We start from the raw sequence: 20,463 nt of genomic DNA on the forward strand, positions 1-20,463 counted from the left end.
CCCAGAGCCTGAGCTCGATCTAAAGCAATGCCCCTGCTAACTGACCTGCTCCAGCACAAAACTTCTGCAAGACTGATCTCACCAAGCCATAAATCCTTTGCAGACACAGCCCAATGCTGAATTGTAAGGAAATGACTAAGTGCTGAAAAAAAGAGAAAAGGATTAATTAAACCCATGGGCCTGCATTTCTGGAGCTAGTTGTTCAAGCACAGGTCAAGCCTATCTTCCCTTCAGATTGTATAACCCATGGAAATAAAATCAGAGAATCACAGGATGTTAAAGGTAGTAGAAACCTTAGACTTCTGAGACCATGCAGTCCAACCACTTCAAGCAGATAATATCCATAACAGATTCCCTGCAGAAAAGAGAGGGTCTTGCATAATGCACAAGAGACTCACCACTGAGAATGGAAAAGCCATGCCATTAGCAGGATTAGACTGCTAGCTGTAAACACAAGAGTATTTTCTATACTTATTCTAGGCTTTCAGAAACTTCTTACAGCACAACAGTTGAGAAACAATGAGGCAAAGCTTATTACTGGGGAGAAAAAGAAAAAATCTATGAAGAAAGGTAGGAACCACCAGGTACAATGCTATAACCTAAAGCACGATGGGAAAAGGTGTAGCTGAAGTCCTGGCTTTTATAGAAACGTCTCAGGGACGTGTCGTCTAAACAGCCAATTAGGATCATTCAAGAAAAAGATTGTCTAGTTTTCTTGGCATTCAAACTCTCTCTGGGTACTACAGCTCCACAGTGTTGGTCTGGAAGGGAATACGCTTCCCCCAAAAAGGCTTATCCTAAAAACTCAACCTTTGGACGCAGGTGTCAGCCCATCCCTCACAAGCACAGCACATGAACCCAACTAAGTTGTGCAAAGTCAACAGGAGCAAAGGATGTTAGAAGGAACCCCAAAAACTCCTAAGAAACAGACACATGCACACACATGCACATATACATGCACACACATGCGCACACACATAAAAAACTGAGGGTGAAGGGGAAAAGGAATCACACGAAATACAGCCTCTCCCCTGCCCTTCCATCATCTCTACCCAACATACCCCTAATCTTCTAACAATCTGATTGCTGGCTCTACAATGCCACAGCTTCTGCCAGTGCCAGAAGAAATAAGACTTGGTCTGCCACTTCCCAAACAACCTACCCAATCAACCAGAAGTGGTAAAGAGGAAACAGGCAAGCCAGATCCTTGAGGAGAAAGAGAAGGTGAAGAGGAGTAGGGGGAGGGGAGGAATGGGGTAACACACCCAGCCACAAACAGGGAAGAAACAAAGCTCGCCAAGTGTCTCTGTACCGTACACTAGCACTTGTTCTGACTGCTGATAATTCACTGTCTTTAGTTGTCACTTAACATCAGAATCATTGAATTCTGGAACTGAAAAGATCTCAAATTCATCTACTCAGTCCAACCCATACTTGAGGCATCCTATCTACCATATCCCCAAATACTTATAAATCCTGTAAAGAGTTTTTCTGTGAAAAAATTGTTCTTAGCAGTATGTGTTTTCACCAGTGTTTTCTAATAAGACCAGCAAATTCCTCTAAGAAACTAATCATTTCTCATATCTCTACTCTATTCTGGTTGAATTTGTATTACAAATTTCAAGATAGATTTCTGATCTAATCTGCAAAGCAAAATGACATGTGGACTTTGATGCCATGTCCATCCTCTCAGGAGGTGAGATATTGTCTACAGGTGACATCAAGAAGAAAACTGGGGGGGAAGGAGCCCCTTCTGAACTTTCCCACAAAAGCAGCCAGAGCCAACCAGTTCTGTTCTGTTACAATGAACACACTCCCCAGAGGTCAAAGAGGTCTGCTAAAATTTAGTTTTGGAGAGTTTTGGTCATGGCTCCAACTCCACCAACTGCCATGGGTTTTTTTTTTCCTCACTTATAAAACTGGCTTAGTAGTCAAAGCTCTTCCTCCCTCTCCCTACTCACTAAGTAGAAAGCAGTGTGAACAGGGTCAGTTAGCTAAGATTTGTAAAAAGAATGAAGGGTGCAGAGGTAATAGAACTATGTGAGAAAGAAATTTAAATTATGTTAAAGAAGGAAGGCAAAAGACCAAAGCCACAAGACATTCTGTTTTCATGGTCAGGGACGAGATTTGACTCCAAAATGCAAGGGTGATGAATATGGTTACAGGAACAGAAATTTCTCTCAACCTAGAAATACATAAAAAGACCCTCAACTCTCAAGTCTGTGTCACTTTCATCTCCTAACCCGTCCTATGTCCACAAGGACTAGGTTTCAAATGGCACAAGGCTGGAAAAGAATCATACCTTATTCATAATTCACCAGTCTCCTTGTCTCTGCCTTTCTGTTGGGGCTCACCTGTGTGCTTTGGCCCAACAAGGTAACCCTGTAAACACATCTACCTTTCCCCTCTGCCTTCTGTGAGGGAGTCTGAGGGGCTAACCACAGCATTCAAAAGTATGGTGAAGGGTTTGTAAACAGGCAGAAATAACCCTAATGCCATTTCAGAGGACCCTGGTATATAATTAGAAAGGAAAAAAAAATGCAAAAAGAATAGAGGGAATCTCTTAGAATAGCCAAAACATACAATGTACTGAACACAACAGTGCATAATATTTTAAGAGCATAAGCCTATTTAAAGAAGCAAAAACCTGGAAACAAAGTGGTACCCATCAATGTCTAAAGGGTTGTTTATAAACATAATAGAATATTTTTTCATCATAAGAAACAATGAATATGAGGAATTCAAGAAACCTTGCAAGATTTGTATAAAGTGACAATAATAAAGAACTTGAAACAAAAAAACAAAACAAAACAATATAGATGTTTTACAGCATGGGTTAATAAGGTAAGCGAAAGCTTACTAAACTCTAAAACAAGTCCAATGCCAACTAACTGTAATGACCAATCATAAAACAGAAAAAGAAATGAGGAAGCACCTTCCACCCTGCAACAGGATGACTCTCAGGTAGAGGGAGAGACAAATATATGGGGAAAAATTATGATGTTCCAAAAAAAAAAAAATAACACAAGACATCAATAAAAACTTACTAAAGAAATTTAAATCCAAACTACCCCTAAACTACTTGGATTATATTAGGCTCACTCAATTTTTCCTAAATTCTCAAGAAAGAAGGATGGACTAGATAACCTGAAGAGGCCTCCTTCCTGTCTAATGATGCTGAATCTTTTCAAACTGCTTCCTCTTTATTTCATAAGGCTCCTTAATCCTAAACCATATTTTCCCACCTACTTTTGTCTGTCCTCCTCTATTCCTACTTTTACATTGATGTCATGAAGAATCAAATGTCACCATTACATATGGTCTTATCAAGTTCTTCATAGAATTTCTCGACCTCCTGATCCTCTGTGATACTTGGCATATAAGCTCCAGTTATTTTCATAGTGGCTTCTCTGCAAACGCTTAGCATAAGCAACATAATACGAGATGACCAAATGTTGCCTTTGGAAGCATAAGAAAACCAACTTTATTTGCCTAAGAAAAATGTATATGCTGGTCTTCAATTTAGGTGGAACATTGTCTTCTAGTTTAATTTATAATGAGAATGTCAAGATAGAATATGATTACAATCCAGTAGTGTGTCTACTCCAATAGTACGTCTACCAAGTCACTGAACCAGATCTCACATTTCAAGTACCAAGAGCTGAGTAAAGGTTTATAAATAGTCTAAAAACTATTTGACTCTCAGTATCCTCTGTCACCTTTTCCACCACTCTGCCCCTATCACCACAGAAGAGAAAGGTAGCTGCAGTGGACTAAGAACTGTTTGTATATTTCTTTGTTTCATGAGTTGCTATGGTCAAAAAACAAGTGGACTGCCTATCAGTGATGAAACTCTCCATTTTTAGCCATCGGTCAATCAAAAAGCAGAGTCTACTGCCAGGACAACATTTAGGGCATAAATAACATGGCAGCACCTGCCTGAGGCTGCACTCTACAAGTGTAGCCTTCAAGAATCTGGTTATCACCATACCACAATGAGGCATCAGAACAGAACTTTGAGGACTTTATAATGATATACTAGAGTACTGTCAACAGAGACAGGTAGGTGTTTGCCCCTACATTAAATGGCCTGAGTCCATCATGTTTTTTAGACTTCTCATACCTTTTTTAAACTCTTGTTGTTGCCAGTTGTATCTGCCTCTAGGACCTACGGAAACAGCCCACAATGAGGAAGCATGTTACAGGGGACCTAGTGACAGATTTAGAAACAGGAAGACCTAGGTGAAAAGCCTGCCTTTAGCACCAAGTACCTGTGTGATCATATGCAAATGAGTCAGCCTTTCTAAGCATCACTTTCTATGACATACATTTGTGGAAAATGAAGGTAAATTCCCTGAAATGTCTACCTCCCAGGACTGTTGTAAGACACAAGTGAGATTTTTTAATATATACATCTGTAAAGGGGGGGAATATCTATGTATATATGTATGTATGTATGTATGTATGTATATGCACATGTTATTTATATATGTACACACATGTATATGTACATGTTGTTTATATATAAAATACTAGGCAAACTTTAAAGCGCTATGTAAGAGTCCATTTTTTTTTACTATTAATATTATGAGAAAACGATGAATCCAGGTTCTGGAAAGCCGTATCAGGAGGTGTGTGTTACGCTGAGCCAAACTCTGTCTCCCCACAATGAAGACCTGGGGAATTTTAGCAGTATTCTTATATAGATATAAATAAATATCTTCTTAATTCATGGAGGCAGTAGTTATGAAATGAAAAAGGCAGTGTACTTGAAGTCTAAAGACATAGGCTTAAGTCCAGCCTCTGCCATTAAGTAGCTCTAAGACCCCAACCCAAACCCTCTGAGTTTCAGGTTCATCATCTATAAAATGGGGAAAATATAATATTTGTACTACCTACCTGACAGGACTGTGATGAATATCAAGTTATACATTTGTGAGAGTGCTGCATAATCCATATAATTCTACATAAATGTCAGCTATTATTTTTATTCTTTCTACCTGTAAGATAGGGGAGAGACAGACAACACTTTCCCTAGGGATACTAAAAAGTTAAATCAGCCGTGCAAACTGGCACACACAGAACCTCAGAGCATGAAGAAATTGGGTCAGGTTTAAAAAAAAATAAAAATGCAAAACCAAATCACCTAAACAGGTACTGTTCCTTCAGACCACTGCCATCACCTCTACCACCACAAAGTATTAAAACTAAAGATCCCTTTGAGATCATCTGCTTTCACACAACTCATTAATGGCATTAGAAGCCAGGCTCTCCGATTTCCATTACAGTGCTCTTTCCAATAAACACTGCTAGATGCGGGAAAGAGGGAAATGAGAACATTTATTGCCTGAATGCTCTGCCCCAAATGACACAACAGGTCACCGTGTATCATGCATTACCACATATCATAAACAAGCAAACAAAAAAACCCAATACCTGTGTTTCTCGCCTTCTTCCTCTTCTTTGAAGAGTTTATTTTTTGGTTCCTCATCTTCCTTATTCTGCAAAATGATAAAGGAAAAACCCACACTAAATTTGACTTTCGTCTTTGAAATAACAAGCGATCAAAACGTACACGTTCGGGATAAAGTGCGAACACTTCTGAGCATTTAGCAACTGCTATAATTCCTGTGTTGACTAAGTCTGGTGAAGCGCAGAAGAGTTCTGGCGCTGGCATCCCAAGCAGGTAGTTCAGAACTTGTTCCAGGTACTTTCTACTTACATCGTCATTTTCCTCTCTGGGTCTGTTTTCTCCTGTGTAATGCTGCCCTCCATACTCTCACCCCCATCTGCTAGACTGGAGCGCATTGCCTAGAGATCCGAGCACGTGCCTTGGCCCCTTCTGCTGGGCATATCCCCTCCTAAAGGGCATTCAAAATCAAATGCTTCTGGTTGGTCCCAACTGCCTCCTGACCCTCATGTTGGGGCACTATAAAGAGGACTGGCCACTGACCAGCCAAGAACTGCCCACTCAGACTTCTGCTTCCCTCCTTCCTCTCTTCTGAAGGTATGGCTTGGAGTTGGACAGCTTCTCTGACTTCCCATCCCCAAGCTATGGTGGCTGCTCCCACATGACAGGAAGAGCATATATTCATCTGGGTGAGTCTGAGATCTAATTTCAGAATTCCTAGCTGCCTGTTCTACTTTATGTTTCTTTCCCTGAGCACAGGTGACCAAAGAATGGTCCCAAGATGGACATGTCCACTTCAGTGGCTACCTCATAACTCAGACAGCACAGAGTCAAGAAAAAGATAAAATGGCTGTTCACTGGCCACCAAACAGTTCACGTTTTAGGAGTTATGGGTTATTGTTTCATGTTTTAAACCTATGAGTCAGGGGGAGGGAGAGTGTTTCAGGGTTATCCCTCCAAAGTCTGAAGTGTAGAGGTCCTCCTAGGCCATACTCCATTGCTGATAAGTATATACCTTCGGCAGCCTGGTGGTCCTGAGCTTCTATGGTCTCACCACAGGAGTACCAAACTTAATGCAGACAAATGATTGACTTTATTTAGCCTTATCATAGACAAAAACCACTAAACTCAAGTGATCCACTAACCTCCTCCAGTAGAAGGAAATTACAGGCATGAGCAACCATGTTTTAATCATTTCTATAATGATGAAGGAAATAAATAGCTGCCCTATACATGATCTACTAACACACTGAGTAGTTTTCCGAAATGAACCCTGTTGATTCCTTTTGGTGGAGATTCTAGAAACATGAACCATTTCCAAGCTTTACTTAAGATACTTCCTCAAAGAACTTGTTTTGCTTGACTATACATGTATGTAACAGGTTTTGTTTTTTCTTGTTTTCTCAATGTAGAGAGAAGAGAAAGGGGAGTTAGAAAATACCAAGTTGAAAATAAAATTGCTTTTAAAAAAAAAAGACATTTTCCTGGAATTATATTCAGGGGCAGAGGTGTAGTGACTCAGTGACAATAAGGAGAAAACTCTTATTCGTTCTCTATAGAGCCAGGCTCTCCTAGGACTGAACTCAACCACATGAGTCCAGAGTTCAGGACTCTTAGTAAGAGAGGCAGACTCAGTCCTCCAGGACCCAGTAGGTTTGTTACATATAAAATTACAAGATTAGATTACATGATCTCTAAGATTCATTCTAGTCTAGTCTATGATCCTAATTTTCTTTATTTTTAAAATGCCTATTGCATGCCTAGCACTCTACTCAGCGCTGACATAGATAAAGGAGAAAGAAAAGACACAGTTGTTATTCTGAAAGGTTAAAATTTAATCAAAGTACCAGTGTATACTATAGTCTCTGAGTACACAGACACAAAAAACAAGGAATATTCTATTCAAACTTCATAAGTTCAACTAATTAGGAGGATCCACCAGAATTAATGAGAAGTCTTGACTATCAATACTTTTTTCAGAGAAAAAAATTATTTTGATACTTATACTGAAACACAACACCAACTATAGCCAACAGCAGGGTTCAAGCTTTCAGTCTCTAATAGAATCTACTGCCATGGAGTATTTCATAAATGGAAGCACAAAATGAAAAACTGTCTCATTAAAATTCTGAATTTTTATGTTTTAAATTATAGGAATAAAACTGATTCTAAATCCAGTTGTTTTCTTCTTCTCCCCAAGTCATGTTCACATCTTCAACCTTACAGCAATACAATTGTATTCAAAGGCAAGTGCCAAAATGCAAACAATTAAAAGTTTGTCAGATAAAAGCAAAAAATTTCATGACATCTGTTTTGACGATTTCAATGAGGTATAATCTAAGGACACAAGAATTTATGTTACAACTATTATCACCAACTGCACTAATACTAATTATTTCAAATTCCACCCTTTTCCCCCACAGACTCAGAAACCATGGACTGCTACAAACTGCTAGTTCAATCATGTTCCTTCCCTACTTCCAATCTCACCCTGCTGCTACCTGCCTTCCTTTACAAGTCCTGACTATCAGTTCTCCAGCACAAAGACAATATTATGCTTTCCTAGTTCCAAGGGGGCACGATCACTATTCCACTGCTGATAAAGAAATCACATCTATGATGTTCCAAGGCAGTGCTCAGTCAGCCTCCATTTCAAATCCTTATCACCACGGAGCAGCCCATTTCATTTGCAGAAAGATATGTTAGGAAATTTTTCCTTAAACTATGCCTAAATTTGCCTCTTTGAAACTTCCACCCTTCATTCAAGAACAAATCGAATCCCTTTTCCACAAGACGATTCTTCAGATAATAGAAGGCAGCTAGCGTGTTTATTCCAACTCTTCTCCAGGTTAAATAAACATCCACAATTTTTTCAACCAATCCTCATGTGGCATAAACTCAAAGCCCTCTACTCCTAGTAGCTATCCTCTGGACAGTGTCTGTGCTAGCAATTGTCTTTCTAAAACAAAATGCCCAGAACTAACTAGAGCACCCCAGATAGAACAGAACAGAGCCATTAGTTCTTTATCCCTGAACACTGTACCCTTCAGAATACAGCCCAAAGTCATAGTAGTTTGCCTGGATGTCATTACACGTTGTTGACTCAAAGTGAGTTTGCAGATCACCAAAACCCTACATCTTTTCCAAAGGAACTGACCAGTTGTGCCTACCCAATCTTGTATTTGTGAAGTAAAAATTTTGAACCCAAGAATAAAAACTGACACATCCCAATTTATCATTTATGTGACTAGACCCAACATTCTAGACTTTTTAAATCATGACTGTCTTCCAGTGTTTTACTTATCCCTCCCAGGTATATCATCTACAAATGTGATGAGTATGTCATCCATACCTTAATCCAAGTCTCCACATCCTCCTCATCAGCCAGCCTCCTTCCCAACCTGTGGGTCCCACTTTCCTACTTGACAACTACCTGCCCTGACCACTATTCCAGGAGGAGACCTAGCTACGCTCCTCTTCTTCACTCAGGACTCTAGACTTCTCTCCCATATCCTCTTTCCAGGACTCTCTTTATGTGTTTTCTTGCTTATTATAATGTAAACTCCTTGAAGGAGGGACTGTCTCCATTGTCCCAACGTTTAGTACAGTGTCTAGAACATAAAAAACACTTAATAAATGCCTTATCTATCTACTGATAAAAATATTAGCCACAGGGCCAACCACAAATGGATCAGATCCCTAAAGAACTCTTATTCCAAGATGCCATCAAACCACTGATGACTGCTCTTTGAGTCTAGTCACTTACCTAATTCCAAATTAGTCTAGCTATATTATACTTAACTCACATCTCTCCACTCGTCCACAAGAAGAGAAAAAGATATTCTATCAAAACTTTGCTAAAATCTAAGTAATAATACTGAAAGACAACAGCTGCGACTACTGATAATCTCAGTGAAATCCAGGTAAAGCAGGCCCTCTTTCCTCTAAGTAGATTATGATCTCTGGGTTTAGAATGGAACAAATCATCAGATGTGGCCAAAGTGTTATTTTGTTTTGCCTAGGTAAACTCCTTGAGGGTCAGGTTCTATAGCATAAGAAAAAGCACCTATTATAAAGTGACAGTCATGTATTTTTTAAAAACAAGCAGTCATAAAGGACTCTCTGTAACTCCATCTGGGTTTTCCTGGCACTAGAGTGGTTTGTCATTTCCTTCTCCAGCTCATTTTACAGATGAGTAAATTGAGGCAAACAGGGTTAAGGTGGCTTGCCCAGGGTCACACAGCTAGTAAATGTCTGAAGCCAGATTTGAACTCAGGAAGATGAATTTTCCTCACTTCAGCCCTAGCACTCTAATCCACTAAGCTGAATGCAAAATTCCCCTACTTTACCAGACTAGCAATGTTGTCAAAAAAGGAAACAAGGTTAATCTGGCCCAGCTTGTTCTTAATGAAGTAATGCTGGCTCTCTGTGATCAGAGATTCTTTTTCTAGATATTCCCTAGCCATCTCTTTAATTATACATTTTAGAATTTTGCCAGAAATATAAGTGAAGCCTACTGATTTAGAGAATGCAGATTCTATTTTTCCCTTACGCCTTTTTAATGAGTTTGGTTTTAAAGAGACTGACAATGGCTGAGAAGGAAAGTCAAAGTTCAGGTCAACATATACTATGTTCTTGGAAGTGGTAAAATTCTCCCAGGTAGAATTTCAAATAAAAGTCATTTCTCTCTGCTCTGGTTTCAAAAGTGCTCAGGTAATTTCATAACAACAAAGACCATATTCTGACAGTAAGCTGCCTTTTGGCAGGGATGGACCACGGAGACTCTCCAAGAGCTGCCTCACAGCCACCGTGCACCAGGGGCAATTTCCCCTAAAAATCAAACCCACCTTGAGAGTTCAGGAAGCACACTCTGTTCGTATTCACAATTATTTTGCAAGAAGTGTTCTGGAACACAAAAACTACTTCCATAATGCAGCTCACCCTATCAATACGTAATTAGCCTGCAAGGCACTATCCAAGACAAAGACATCTGTCTTCTGAAAATGGATAAGCATGGATTTCTGAAAATGATCATACAGCAGCAGACAGACATCTCCAGAGTCTGAAGAAAACACAGGACCAGCACGTCCCAGTCTCGCACTCTTATTCCTTGGAGAGCATCCCAACATAACAGGATCACACCCAGACAAGCAGACTGCCCCAAGACCCCTGCTCATAAAATTCTGAAGGTTATAGGGTTATAGGAATGGAAACAGTCTAGCCTTCTTTAGTCCCTCATGATTTCTCATTCATGTTTATCTTTTTATGTTTCTCTGAAGTCTTGTGTTTGAATATCAGATTTTCTACTCAGTTCTGGTCTTTTCATCAGGAACACCTGGAAGTCCTCTTACATTAAACATCTATTCTTTTCTTCCATAGGGTTACACTCAGTTTTGCTGTATATTCTTAGTTGTGACCCTAGTTCTTTTGCATTCTAGGATATCATATTCCAAGCCCTCTGCTTGATAGTGGCCATTGCTAAATCTTGTGTGATCTTGACTACGGCTCCACGATATCTGAACCCTTTCTTTCTGACTGCTTACAGTATTTTCTCCTCGACCTGAGAGTTCAGGATTTTAGCTAGAGTGTTTCTGTGGGTCTTCTTTTGGAGATTTTTCTCAAGAGGTGAGCCATGAATTCAACATCAACTTTGCCCTTTGGTTCTAAGGTATCTGGGCAATTTTCTTTTAAAATTTCTCGAAATATGATGTATGCTTCTCTTCTGTTGTTGTTGTTTATGGCTTTCAGGTAGTCCAGTGATCTCTCCTTGACCTATTTTCCAGGACAGTTGTTTTTCCTATGAGATATTTCACATTTTCTTCAATTTTTGCAGTCTTTTGATTTTGTTTTATTGTTTCTTGATAATTCAACAGTCATTTTCTTCAGTATTGTTTTGTATCACTTTTACAAGCTATTAACTCTCTTTTCATAATTTTCTTGCATAGTTTTCATTTGTTTTCTCAATTTTTGGGGTCTGTGTCCAAACTGCACTTTTCTATGAGGCTTTGCTTGTAGATATTTTTGAGTCATTGTCTTCTACATTAGTGCCTTGATCTTCCCTGTCACCATAGTAGCTTTTTCTTTTTTTGTTTGCTCATTTTTTTGCCCCCAACCTACTTTTAAATTTAGACTTTATGTTCTGGGGAGTATATCTGACCTAAGCTTCTGTCTTACAGATGCTCTCAAAGATAAGCCCAAGAGCCTGTTGTCAGTGTTTCCAGAATGGTGTGTGGAACTTTGGAAAGAGATTCCCTGCTCTCCGGGATCTGTGCTCTGCAAGTCCCTGACCCAGGTGTGGGTCTCTTGGTTTGTATGTTGTTAAGTTTCAAACTGCTACTCGACTCAGTCACTTTAGCCTGCTAGAAGGTTCTGCAGATTCAAAGTGACTGAAGTGCTGGCTCCTCCTTCTCTGAGTCCATTGCAGACATGGCCAAGGCTAAAGATTAATACAGAATCCCCATTCTGCTCTTAGGCTCAGAACCACATAACTATGTTTCTGGAAATTGTTCTTTGCTCCTTGCAAAGGTAGTGCCCTTGCTCCCTTGTAACTGCTCCTCTACACCCTCCAAGAGTGACCTGGGACAGGACAACAGCTGACAGAGTTGCCAGACGGCACTCATTCCCACTCCCAGGGTTAGTACAGAGATCCCCCGAGATCTTTCAACAGGTTCTTCTTGCCCTGATAATCCCTTTCCCATCCCTGGGTATTGAAACTCTCCACTCCACTGTGGTTACCTCCACGGCCATCAGCCTCTGCTGAACTCCACTCCTGGCCAGCCTCCACTCTAATGCTCACAGACCTATCTTCCTAAGCTGCCCTGGGCTGGAAAAATGACCATGATTTTTTCTTCATTTTCCTGATCAGAATTTGGTCTGGTGCGCTTTCAAGGTTGTTGTGAAGGAGACTGTGCAAGGGTTAAGACCAAAATGCTGCCTCTTACTTGTCATCTGACTCTGAGCTGGGTCCTCAGCACTTCACAAATATTAGCTCATTTGCTCCTTACAACAACCATATGAGGTAGGTACTACTATTATCCCCATTTTAGAGACAGAGAAACTAAGACAAACAGAGGTTTAAGCAACTTTCCCAAGTCACACAGCTACTAAGTATCTGTGACTGGATTGGAACTCAGGTCTTCCTGACTCTGGACCAAGCATGCCAGACATTGGCTGACAGTCAATGAAAAGACTACTGCTGTTGTTTGTCCTCCGGTTCTCAAAGAGACCATGACATCAGGGAGGTGATGCCACGACATGCAAGTGAACTGGATTTAAGAGAGGGAGGGCTGTGCAAAGTCACCTGCCTCACTTTCTCCTCTGGAGGCATCTGGGTCTACAGCAAGATACAAATCAGGACAATTGGAGATGGCCTCGGATGCAGTGGGAGACCTTTGGTCTTTTTAATTTAAGGTCTTTAATAGGTCTCAGTTTGACTGAGGTAAATTTGCATTTTGATCAAAGAAGCAGCAAGGAAACTGGGTTTACTCAGTACAGAAGGCCCTTTATCAAATCAAACACAAAACATGGGTATATTTTAATTATCTTTTCTGCATTTATTTAAAAAAAGTCATTTCTAGGTTGTAAGAAGATTGACATCTGGCTTTCATAAGTATTCCTTTTTGCAAGTATCACCTTTGCTACCTTTAGTAAGATAAAAAAAAAAAAAAAGTCAAATTTAACCACCAAAACTGGGTGCTAAGTTCACTTAAATTTGCACAAAGATTTCAATTACCCAGTGCTAAAAAATTTCAGATGGGCCAAATAAACAATAAATTTTGAATAACCAAGTTTCATCTCCCTGCCCTTTCATTTTCTTTGCTCTTAAAAAAAAACCAACTCTATTGCAAGTATTTTAATTCCTTAAACCTGCTAAAAATCAAAATACTTGAAGAATTCACAAATGCAAATCTAAGTACTAAGTGTAAGACAAATCTAACTCTGCATTTGTGAGCTTATTATTAACCTGTTTTCTGAAGCCAATGTACTCTTTTGTAAATTCAATAGAAAACTTTCAAGTATGGAAATCGCTGGACACACAGGTGTATAAATCTTTCTGATTCTCCCTTTAACCTTTTTTAGTTTATCAGTACTTCCAATTCTCTCTAGTAGAAAATTTCCAAATTTTCTGCAGCTGAGTTTCTGGCATGGTGGGACTACTAATTTTGTGCTTATTGAAGGTTATACCCCTTCGTCAACAGAAACAAGAGGTTAATCAGAAGTGGGGAAAAAAAGCTTAGTGACTGGACCTAGTTCAGATGAAGAAACTGATGACCCAGAAAGGTCAAGCGATGCTACGGTTACTTGGGGAACGAATAGAAGGGCTGAGATCGGAACCAAAGTTGTTATGATTCCAAATCTAGAAATCCAATTTTCACTTCACTACACCATGTAAGTACTCTCTGGAGTGGGAGAGGGGGTGGGGGAGGGGACGTTTACACTCATTCATAAGTGTGGGTATAAAAACTGAACAAATATCTTTGAATTTGCATGTCAATAAAGCTGTTACTGTAAAACAAGGGAGATATGCTGGACTTTGGTTCACTAAATTATGACTCACGAAGCTACGGTATCTTTTTTTTTTATTCATATATGTGTATGCTTATGTATACATACACATTCACTCCACAGAGTTATACTGGGGGGAAAAAAGTCTTTTAAACTGTTTTACAACCATTAGGATTCTCATCAAGCTTCCAACATTTTTCCGTCCATAGAACCTTCATTTTTGAAAACTAATTCTATTTGAAATGGAAACACAAGACTGAACAGAAACCTGGAAAAATAAATTTATTTGAACTACTCGAAGGGGTTGCATGATGATGCAAAGCTACCGTTCTAATGGCAGTAGGAAAGAAAATGACACTCCCTTCAGAACTTTCATGTCAAAGAGGCATGAGGGAGGTAATGAGAAAAAGAGAGGACCTGGGAAGAGACTGGATCAGTTTTGAGGGGTTTTAATTGAAGAAGAAAAGAATCCACCAACTATGAGCATTTCCACATACAAAGATAACACAAAAAGAGTACTATATATGAAAAGAGTGACTCTCCATTTCATGTCACTTGCTTTAAAAAAAAAGGATATAATAAATTTCACACACTATTTTCAAAGTCATCCTCCTTATGCCTCCTTAAGAACTTCCTTCTGTGGAAGAAATTAAAGCTATCTATAATCATATGAAAAAATGCTCTAAATCACTATTGATTAGAGAGATGCAAATCAAAACAACTCTGAGGTACCACATCACACCTATAAGATTGGCAAACATGACAGAACAAGAAAATGATAAATGCTGGAGAGGATGTGGGAGAGTTGGAACACTAATTCATTGTTGGTGGAGCTGCGAGCGCATCCAACCATTCTGGAGAGCAATTTGGAACTATGCCCAAAGGGCTACAAAAATGTGCATACACTTTGACCCAGCAATATCGCTACTAGGACTATATCCCCAAGAGATCATAAAAATGGGAAAGGGTCCCACATGTACAAAAATATTTATAGCAGCACTCTTTGTAGTTGCCAAAAACTGGAAGTCAAGGGGATGTCCATCAATTGGGGAACGGCTGAATAAATTATGGTATATGAATGTAATGGAGTACTATTGTGCCATAAGAAATGATGAACAAGAAGACTTCAGAGAGGCCTGGAAGGACTTATATGACCTGATGCTGAGTGAAAGGAGCAGAACCAGGAGAACTTTATGCACAGCAACAACCACAGTGTGTGAGAGTTTTTTCTGGTAGACTTAGATTTTTGTAATAACACAAGAACTTCTTACCAAAAAAAAAAAAAAATCCCAATGGAGGATCTCAAGGCAAAATGCCTGCCACACTCAGAGAGAGAAATATGGAAGTCACTCACATATTGTAGCAGATCATGTTTGTGTATGTGTATGTGTTTGTGTATCATGTTCTGATTTGTTATACGATTTCTTTCATTTATCTTAGTCTGACTACATAGCATGACTATAGTGAAAATATACTCAATAGGAAAGTATATGTAGAATCTATACAGAATTGTATGCAGTCGTGGGGAGGGAGGGGGGTAGCGGGGGGTAGGTGGGGGGGATAAAATCACAATTGTATGGCAGTGATTGTTAAACATTACAAAATAAAAATAAATAAATAAATAAATAAATAAAAAGAACTTCTGTGAATCTTAAGAAATGTTTCAATGACCCTTTCTTTAGCATCAATATTGCAGATGATTAGAGGTCTCAAGTCTTTTAAAGTTGTTTTTCTTTGCCATGTTGTCTCCTGGCTCTAAGTCACTATTGATTAGAGAGATGCAAATCAAAACAACTGAGGTACCACAACACATCTATCATATTGGCTAGCATGACAAAACAGGAAGATGATAAATACTGGAGAAGATGTGGGAGAGTTCATTGTTGGTGGAACTGTGAGCTGATCCAACAATTCTGGAAGCAATTTGGAACTATGCCCAAAGGGCTACAAAAATGTGCATACCCTTTGATCCAGCAATATCACTTCTAGAACTGTATCCCCCCAAAAAGTCATAAAAATGGAAAAAGGTCCCATATGTACAAAAATATTTAGAGCAGCTCTCTTTGTGGTGACCAAAAACTGGAAATCAAGAGGATGCCCAGGGAATGGCTGAACAAGTTGTGGTATATGAATGTCGTGGAATACTATTGTGCTGTAAGAAACGATGAACAGGAAGACTTCAGAGAGGCCTGGAAGGACTTATATGAACTGATGCTGAGTGAAAGGAGCAGAACCAGGAGATTATTGTACACAATAACAACCACAGTGTGTGAGGCATTTTTCTGGTAGACTTAGCCCTTCATGGCAATGCAAGGAACTAAAACATTCCCAAAGTACTCTTGAGGCAAAATGCCATCCATTTCCAGAGAAAGAACTACGGAACTGGAAAGCAGAATGAAGCAGAATATTTTCTCTTGTGTTATGTTTTGTTTTGTTTGGGTTTTTCTCATGGTTTCTCCAATTCATTTTAATTCTTCCATGCAACATGACTAATGTGAAAATGTATTTAATAAGAATGTATGTGTAGAACCCATATAAGATTGCATGCCACCTTGGAGAGGGAGGGGGAGAAAATCTAAGACTTATGGAAGTGATTGTAGAAAACCAAAAACAAACAAATTTTAAAAAAAAATAAACACTACCTGACACATTAAAAAAAAGTTAACTGTCTCCTGGTCACTTAATTCTGCATCAGTTTACACTAACCAGGATTCTCTGAAACCATCTTTCATCATTTCTTGGAGAGGGCAAACCTCCACCATCTGCAAAATTTTTTAACAGAGTAGTTGGTTCTGTTTTGAGGCTCAGACCTTAGTTATCCCTCTATGATCACACTAGCTTTCCTTGGGACTCTCTCTAGGGGGAGCCCTCCATTCTTGTTGACTATATGTGCCTCTGGCCTATCTCTGGTTGCACTGAGATGCTATGGATTTCTTTGCCTGGGTGAGGGATGGTTTTACTAGCACTCTCCTTTCCTATTGCCCATGGGTTTCTGACTGACTTTTTTTCCATGTAGTTCTTGCAAAGAAGTTGTCCCTTACTATAGCTTCTCATCAGATTTTCTGATCCTTATTCAATGAAGTGTGAGTTTAAGGTTTTTGCTGGGATAGGTATGGAGAAGCTAGGCCATCTGCCTCCATTCAAGCAATAATTTTTCTGGAAATCCGAGACCCTGATTATTCACTTATCCTTTTCCCTTTCATAATTTTCATTTAACTGTGGTGAAATTACATAAATGAACATTCTGATGAAGAAGGTGTACTCAGTCTGCTGTGATAGGCATGGAATAAGGAGGACATTAGTTTTAGCTTACTCCCTACACCTTATCTCACATTATTCATCTACTCATGCCATGTTCCTCTAAACATGTCCTGATATCACCTTGCTCTTTCCTGGCTCCAACTTCTTGCAAAAACTGACATTCCCCTATCTCCCAATACCTGGAGTGGTTTCCCTTCACATTTTAGCTTTGTGAAATCCTTCCCTTCCATCAAGATCCAATTCAGATACATCACCTATAAAGACTTCCATAGTCTCCCAATTTAGAATCAACCTCTTCCTTCTCAAAATTTGTATACCACTCTATGGGGAATTTTTCCATCTCTTTATAATATAACCTTTTATCCTGTATAGATCTTATTTGTTCATAGTCGTCTGCATGTTGTCTTCCCCATTAGACTGTGAGTTCTTTGAGAAAGGTCTGTCTTTTGCTTTTTTTTGTATCTCCAGCACTAAACAGAGTGCCTGACACATAGCAAGAACTTAACAAATGCTGGCTGACTGACTAATTTGTCTTATAAGTATTTTATATTCACCTTAACACCCCTAATAATAATAATTCTAAGCTCTCAGTTACATTAGGCCAGCAAGTACCCCCATTGTCAAGCACACAGTAAGTACTTTTAATGTTTTGATGTTCAAGTGACAGAATAGAGGATGTTTAGCCTAAACATCAGTGGGGAACAGGCGAGCTGTTTTAAAGAATTTAAAGGGCTGATACCTGGAAAAGGATTTAGACTTGTTCTGTTTGCCCTAGTAGGCAAAATCAGGAGCAGTGATGAGAAGTTGCAAAGAAGCAGATTTAGACTTTACATTAAAAAAAAAATTTTCCCCTAACAATTGGAGCAATCAAAAGTAGACCTGTTTGCTTTGGAAGGGAGTAGGTTTTCTTCACTGGAAGTCTTCAAATAGAGGCTGAATGACACCTGTCCAGCATGTTACAGAGGGAGGTCTTTCCTGGAGTTAGATGAGATGGCCACTGAGGTCCCTTCCAACTCTAGAATACTGTGATTCTATGAAATTCCCACCACCAAAACATACAAAGAAGTATTCTACAATTTAGACTTAAGGAGTTACCTAGGAGCAAAGGTGTCAAGCTCTTCCCAGTGTTGCCTACATCACACTGGTGGAAACTAGATTAAAATGAAACTGGGAATTGTTTAATAAAGCAAATAAAAATACAAAACAACACAGATAACATTCATTTGTAGTATTCTGAGTCAAGATGAGGCCAACAGCAATCCTTTCCCAACTGAGTTTGACACCACTGGCCGAGAACACCGAGGTCAAAAGACTGGTCTGTGTTCCCAAGGCCAGTATGAATCAGAGGTATTATTTGAACCCAGGGTTACCTGACTCAAGCTAGACCTCTATCCATTACACCCCATTTGATGTATTTTGTTTTCTAAACAAATGAGGACGATGAAGTTAAGAAAGGGGAAATGGATTGACCATAATCACCTACTACTAAGCACCACAGGTAGGATTCAAACCCTAAATCTCATCTGATACTTGATCCAAGATTACTGCTCCCAGTCTAGAGGCAAAGATAAGGCCAGTATGTTACGGCTTTTGCAAAACTCTGAAAAGATGTGGAAGAAATGGTAGCACAGACTGTCTTTCGTAATAACAGACACTATATTTGTCCATTGTTCATAAATGAGGCAAAATACCCTTTTTGCCCTTTATTCGGGAACTTGAGGTCCTTCACAATCTGGCTCTAATCTATGTATCCAGCCACACCACATATAATTTCCTTTCTATTACACTATTCCACATTTCTCCAGCTTTTCACCTTGTCCTCCAACCTGTGATAGAGGTCAGCTATAGTATCTTCTTAGATGAATGGTACCATTACTACATCTGTATTAGAGATGTCTTATTAGTGGTACAATCTTTTGATTTGTAATTTTAATATTACTTCATACAAATTATTCTGCCTCCTACATGTACTACACAACTGGCAAAATATGAGCACTTTAACACATTAATCAATGACAATGACCTTAGGTCAAACGAGGCTTCCATTTAATAACTTCTCTAGCTATTTAGACTTTGTATAATGGCTGTCCCTAAATTTTGAATGTCTAATTTCTAAAAAAAAGGCAAGAATGAAAGGGTTAAATAGAGGGACAAATCAATATGGCACCAACCTTTCAAAATCAAAATACTTCATAAGTCAATTCCCAAGCAAGTCAAAAGTTTTCTAAAAGTTAAGTCTTCTCATCTTAGGATACTAAATCTAAGCAAAAAGTACTTTGACACGTGATCAACTGTTTTTCCCAGGGTGTTACAGCATTAGAAGAAATAAACTAAATTTAAGGCAAGTCTCGGTTTCGGTGTGATCTAGAAGTGCTGAAAGAATAATTAGAATTAAACGTGCATTATAAGCCAGAAATTGTATAATTAACTACGGGGAAAAAACACTTTGTTATAAAACTCATCCATAAACATTTCCTTTCAGGTAAGATACAATTTATTCCTTAATTATTTTGGTAAGTTAAGTGTTTCTGGACTTGGAGTCTGGAACATCTAAGGTCAAATCTTACCTCAGATACTCTAGAGTATAGACAAGTCACTTAAACTCTCTCAGCCTCAATTACCTCATCTGTAAGATGGGGATAATAACAGTACTCACCTCATAGAACTGGGACAGGATTAGATATAACATGCAAAGTGCTCCATAAAAATTAGCTATTATTATTATTTCATTAACAATGAAGATAAAAAGAAAGCATTTCAATTGTTGCTTTTTAAAAATGTGCGGAATACAAAGAAAAGGATTTTCCCCCTAAAATCCTGGGGTCCCTTAGAGATCTTTCCAGTTCCCCCAAACTGGTGAAAATGTTTTTAAAAAGCAAGAATGTTAGAAAAGAATATGTCAAGAGATATTGAACACTGGGAGAGGAAGAATATATCATCTTAACTAAATGTAATAGATGTTAAAACAGACCTCAGCCATCAAAATTAGATAAATAAAAAATAACCAGGTATTCTGAGTAAAAGAAACAATTATCTAAAATGCAAAGATAAATTACTTGAAATTAATCTTAGGTCATCTAATCTAACTGTTCACCTAATATAACCAAAGACAATCTTAGTCAGTAACTCTTGATGAATAAAATTTTTTTTCATAAAACCACCAGCACTCGTTGCCTAAGAAGTACCTAGTAAGCAGTGCAAATAAACCACATACTACCTATATTTGAGAAATTCTCTACACTCAGGTACAACACTTACCATGACTCGTTTCATTTGATGCTGCTATT

The 20,463-nt window shown here is 38.8% G+C and overlaps 1 protein-coding gene across 3 annotated transcripts in view; it reads right to left on the reverse strand.

The window, feature by feature from the left end:
• CCDC12 (coiled-coil domain containing 12) overlaps positions 1-20,463 on the reverse strand; it is a 138,974-nt gene that overhangs the window by 95,466 nt on the left and 23,045 nt on the right. For all 3 annotated transcript variants that reach the window (XM_072653363.1, XM_072653352.1, XM_072653341.1), the window contains exon 2: positions 5,437-5,501. In XM_072653363.1, coding sequence (XP_072509464.1) covers positions 5,437-5,501 — 65 coding nt within the window. The remainder of the gene's footprint in view (positions 1-5,436; positions 5,502-20,463) is intronic.

The sequence above is a fragment of the Notamacropus eugenii genome, chromosome 1, assembly GCF_028372415.1.
Source record: "Notamacropus eugenii isolate mMacEug1 chromosome 1, mMacEug1.pri_v2, whole genome shotgun sequence".
Lineage (NCBI taxonomy): Eukaryota > Metazoa > Chordata > Mammalia > Diprotodontia > Macropodidae > Notamacropus > Notamacropus eugenii.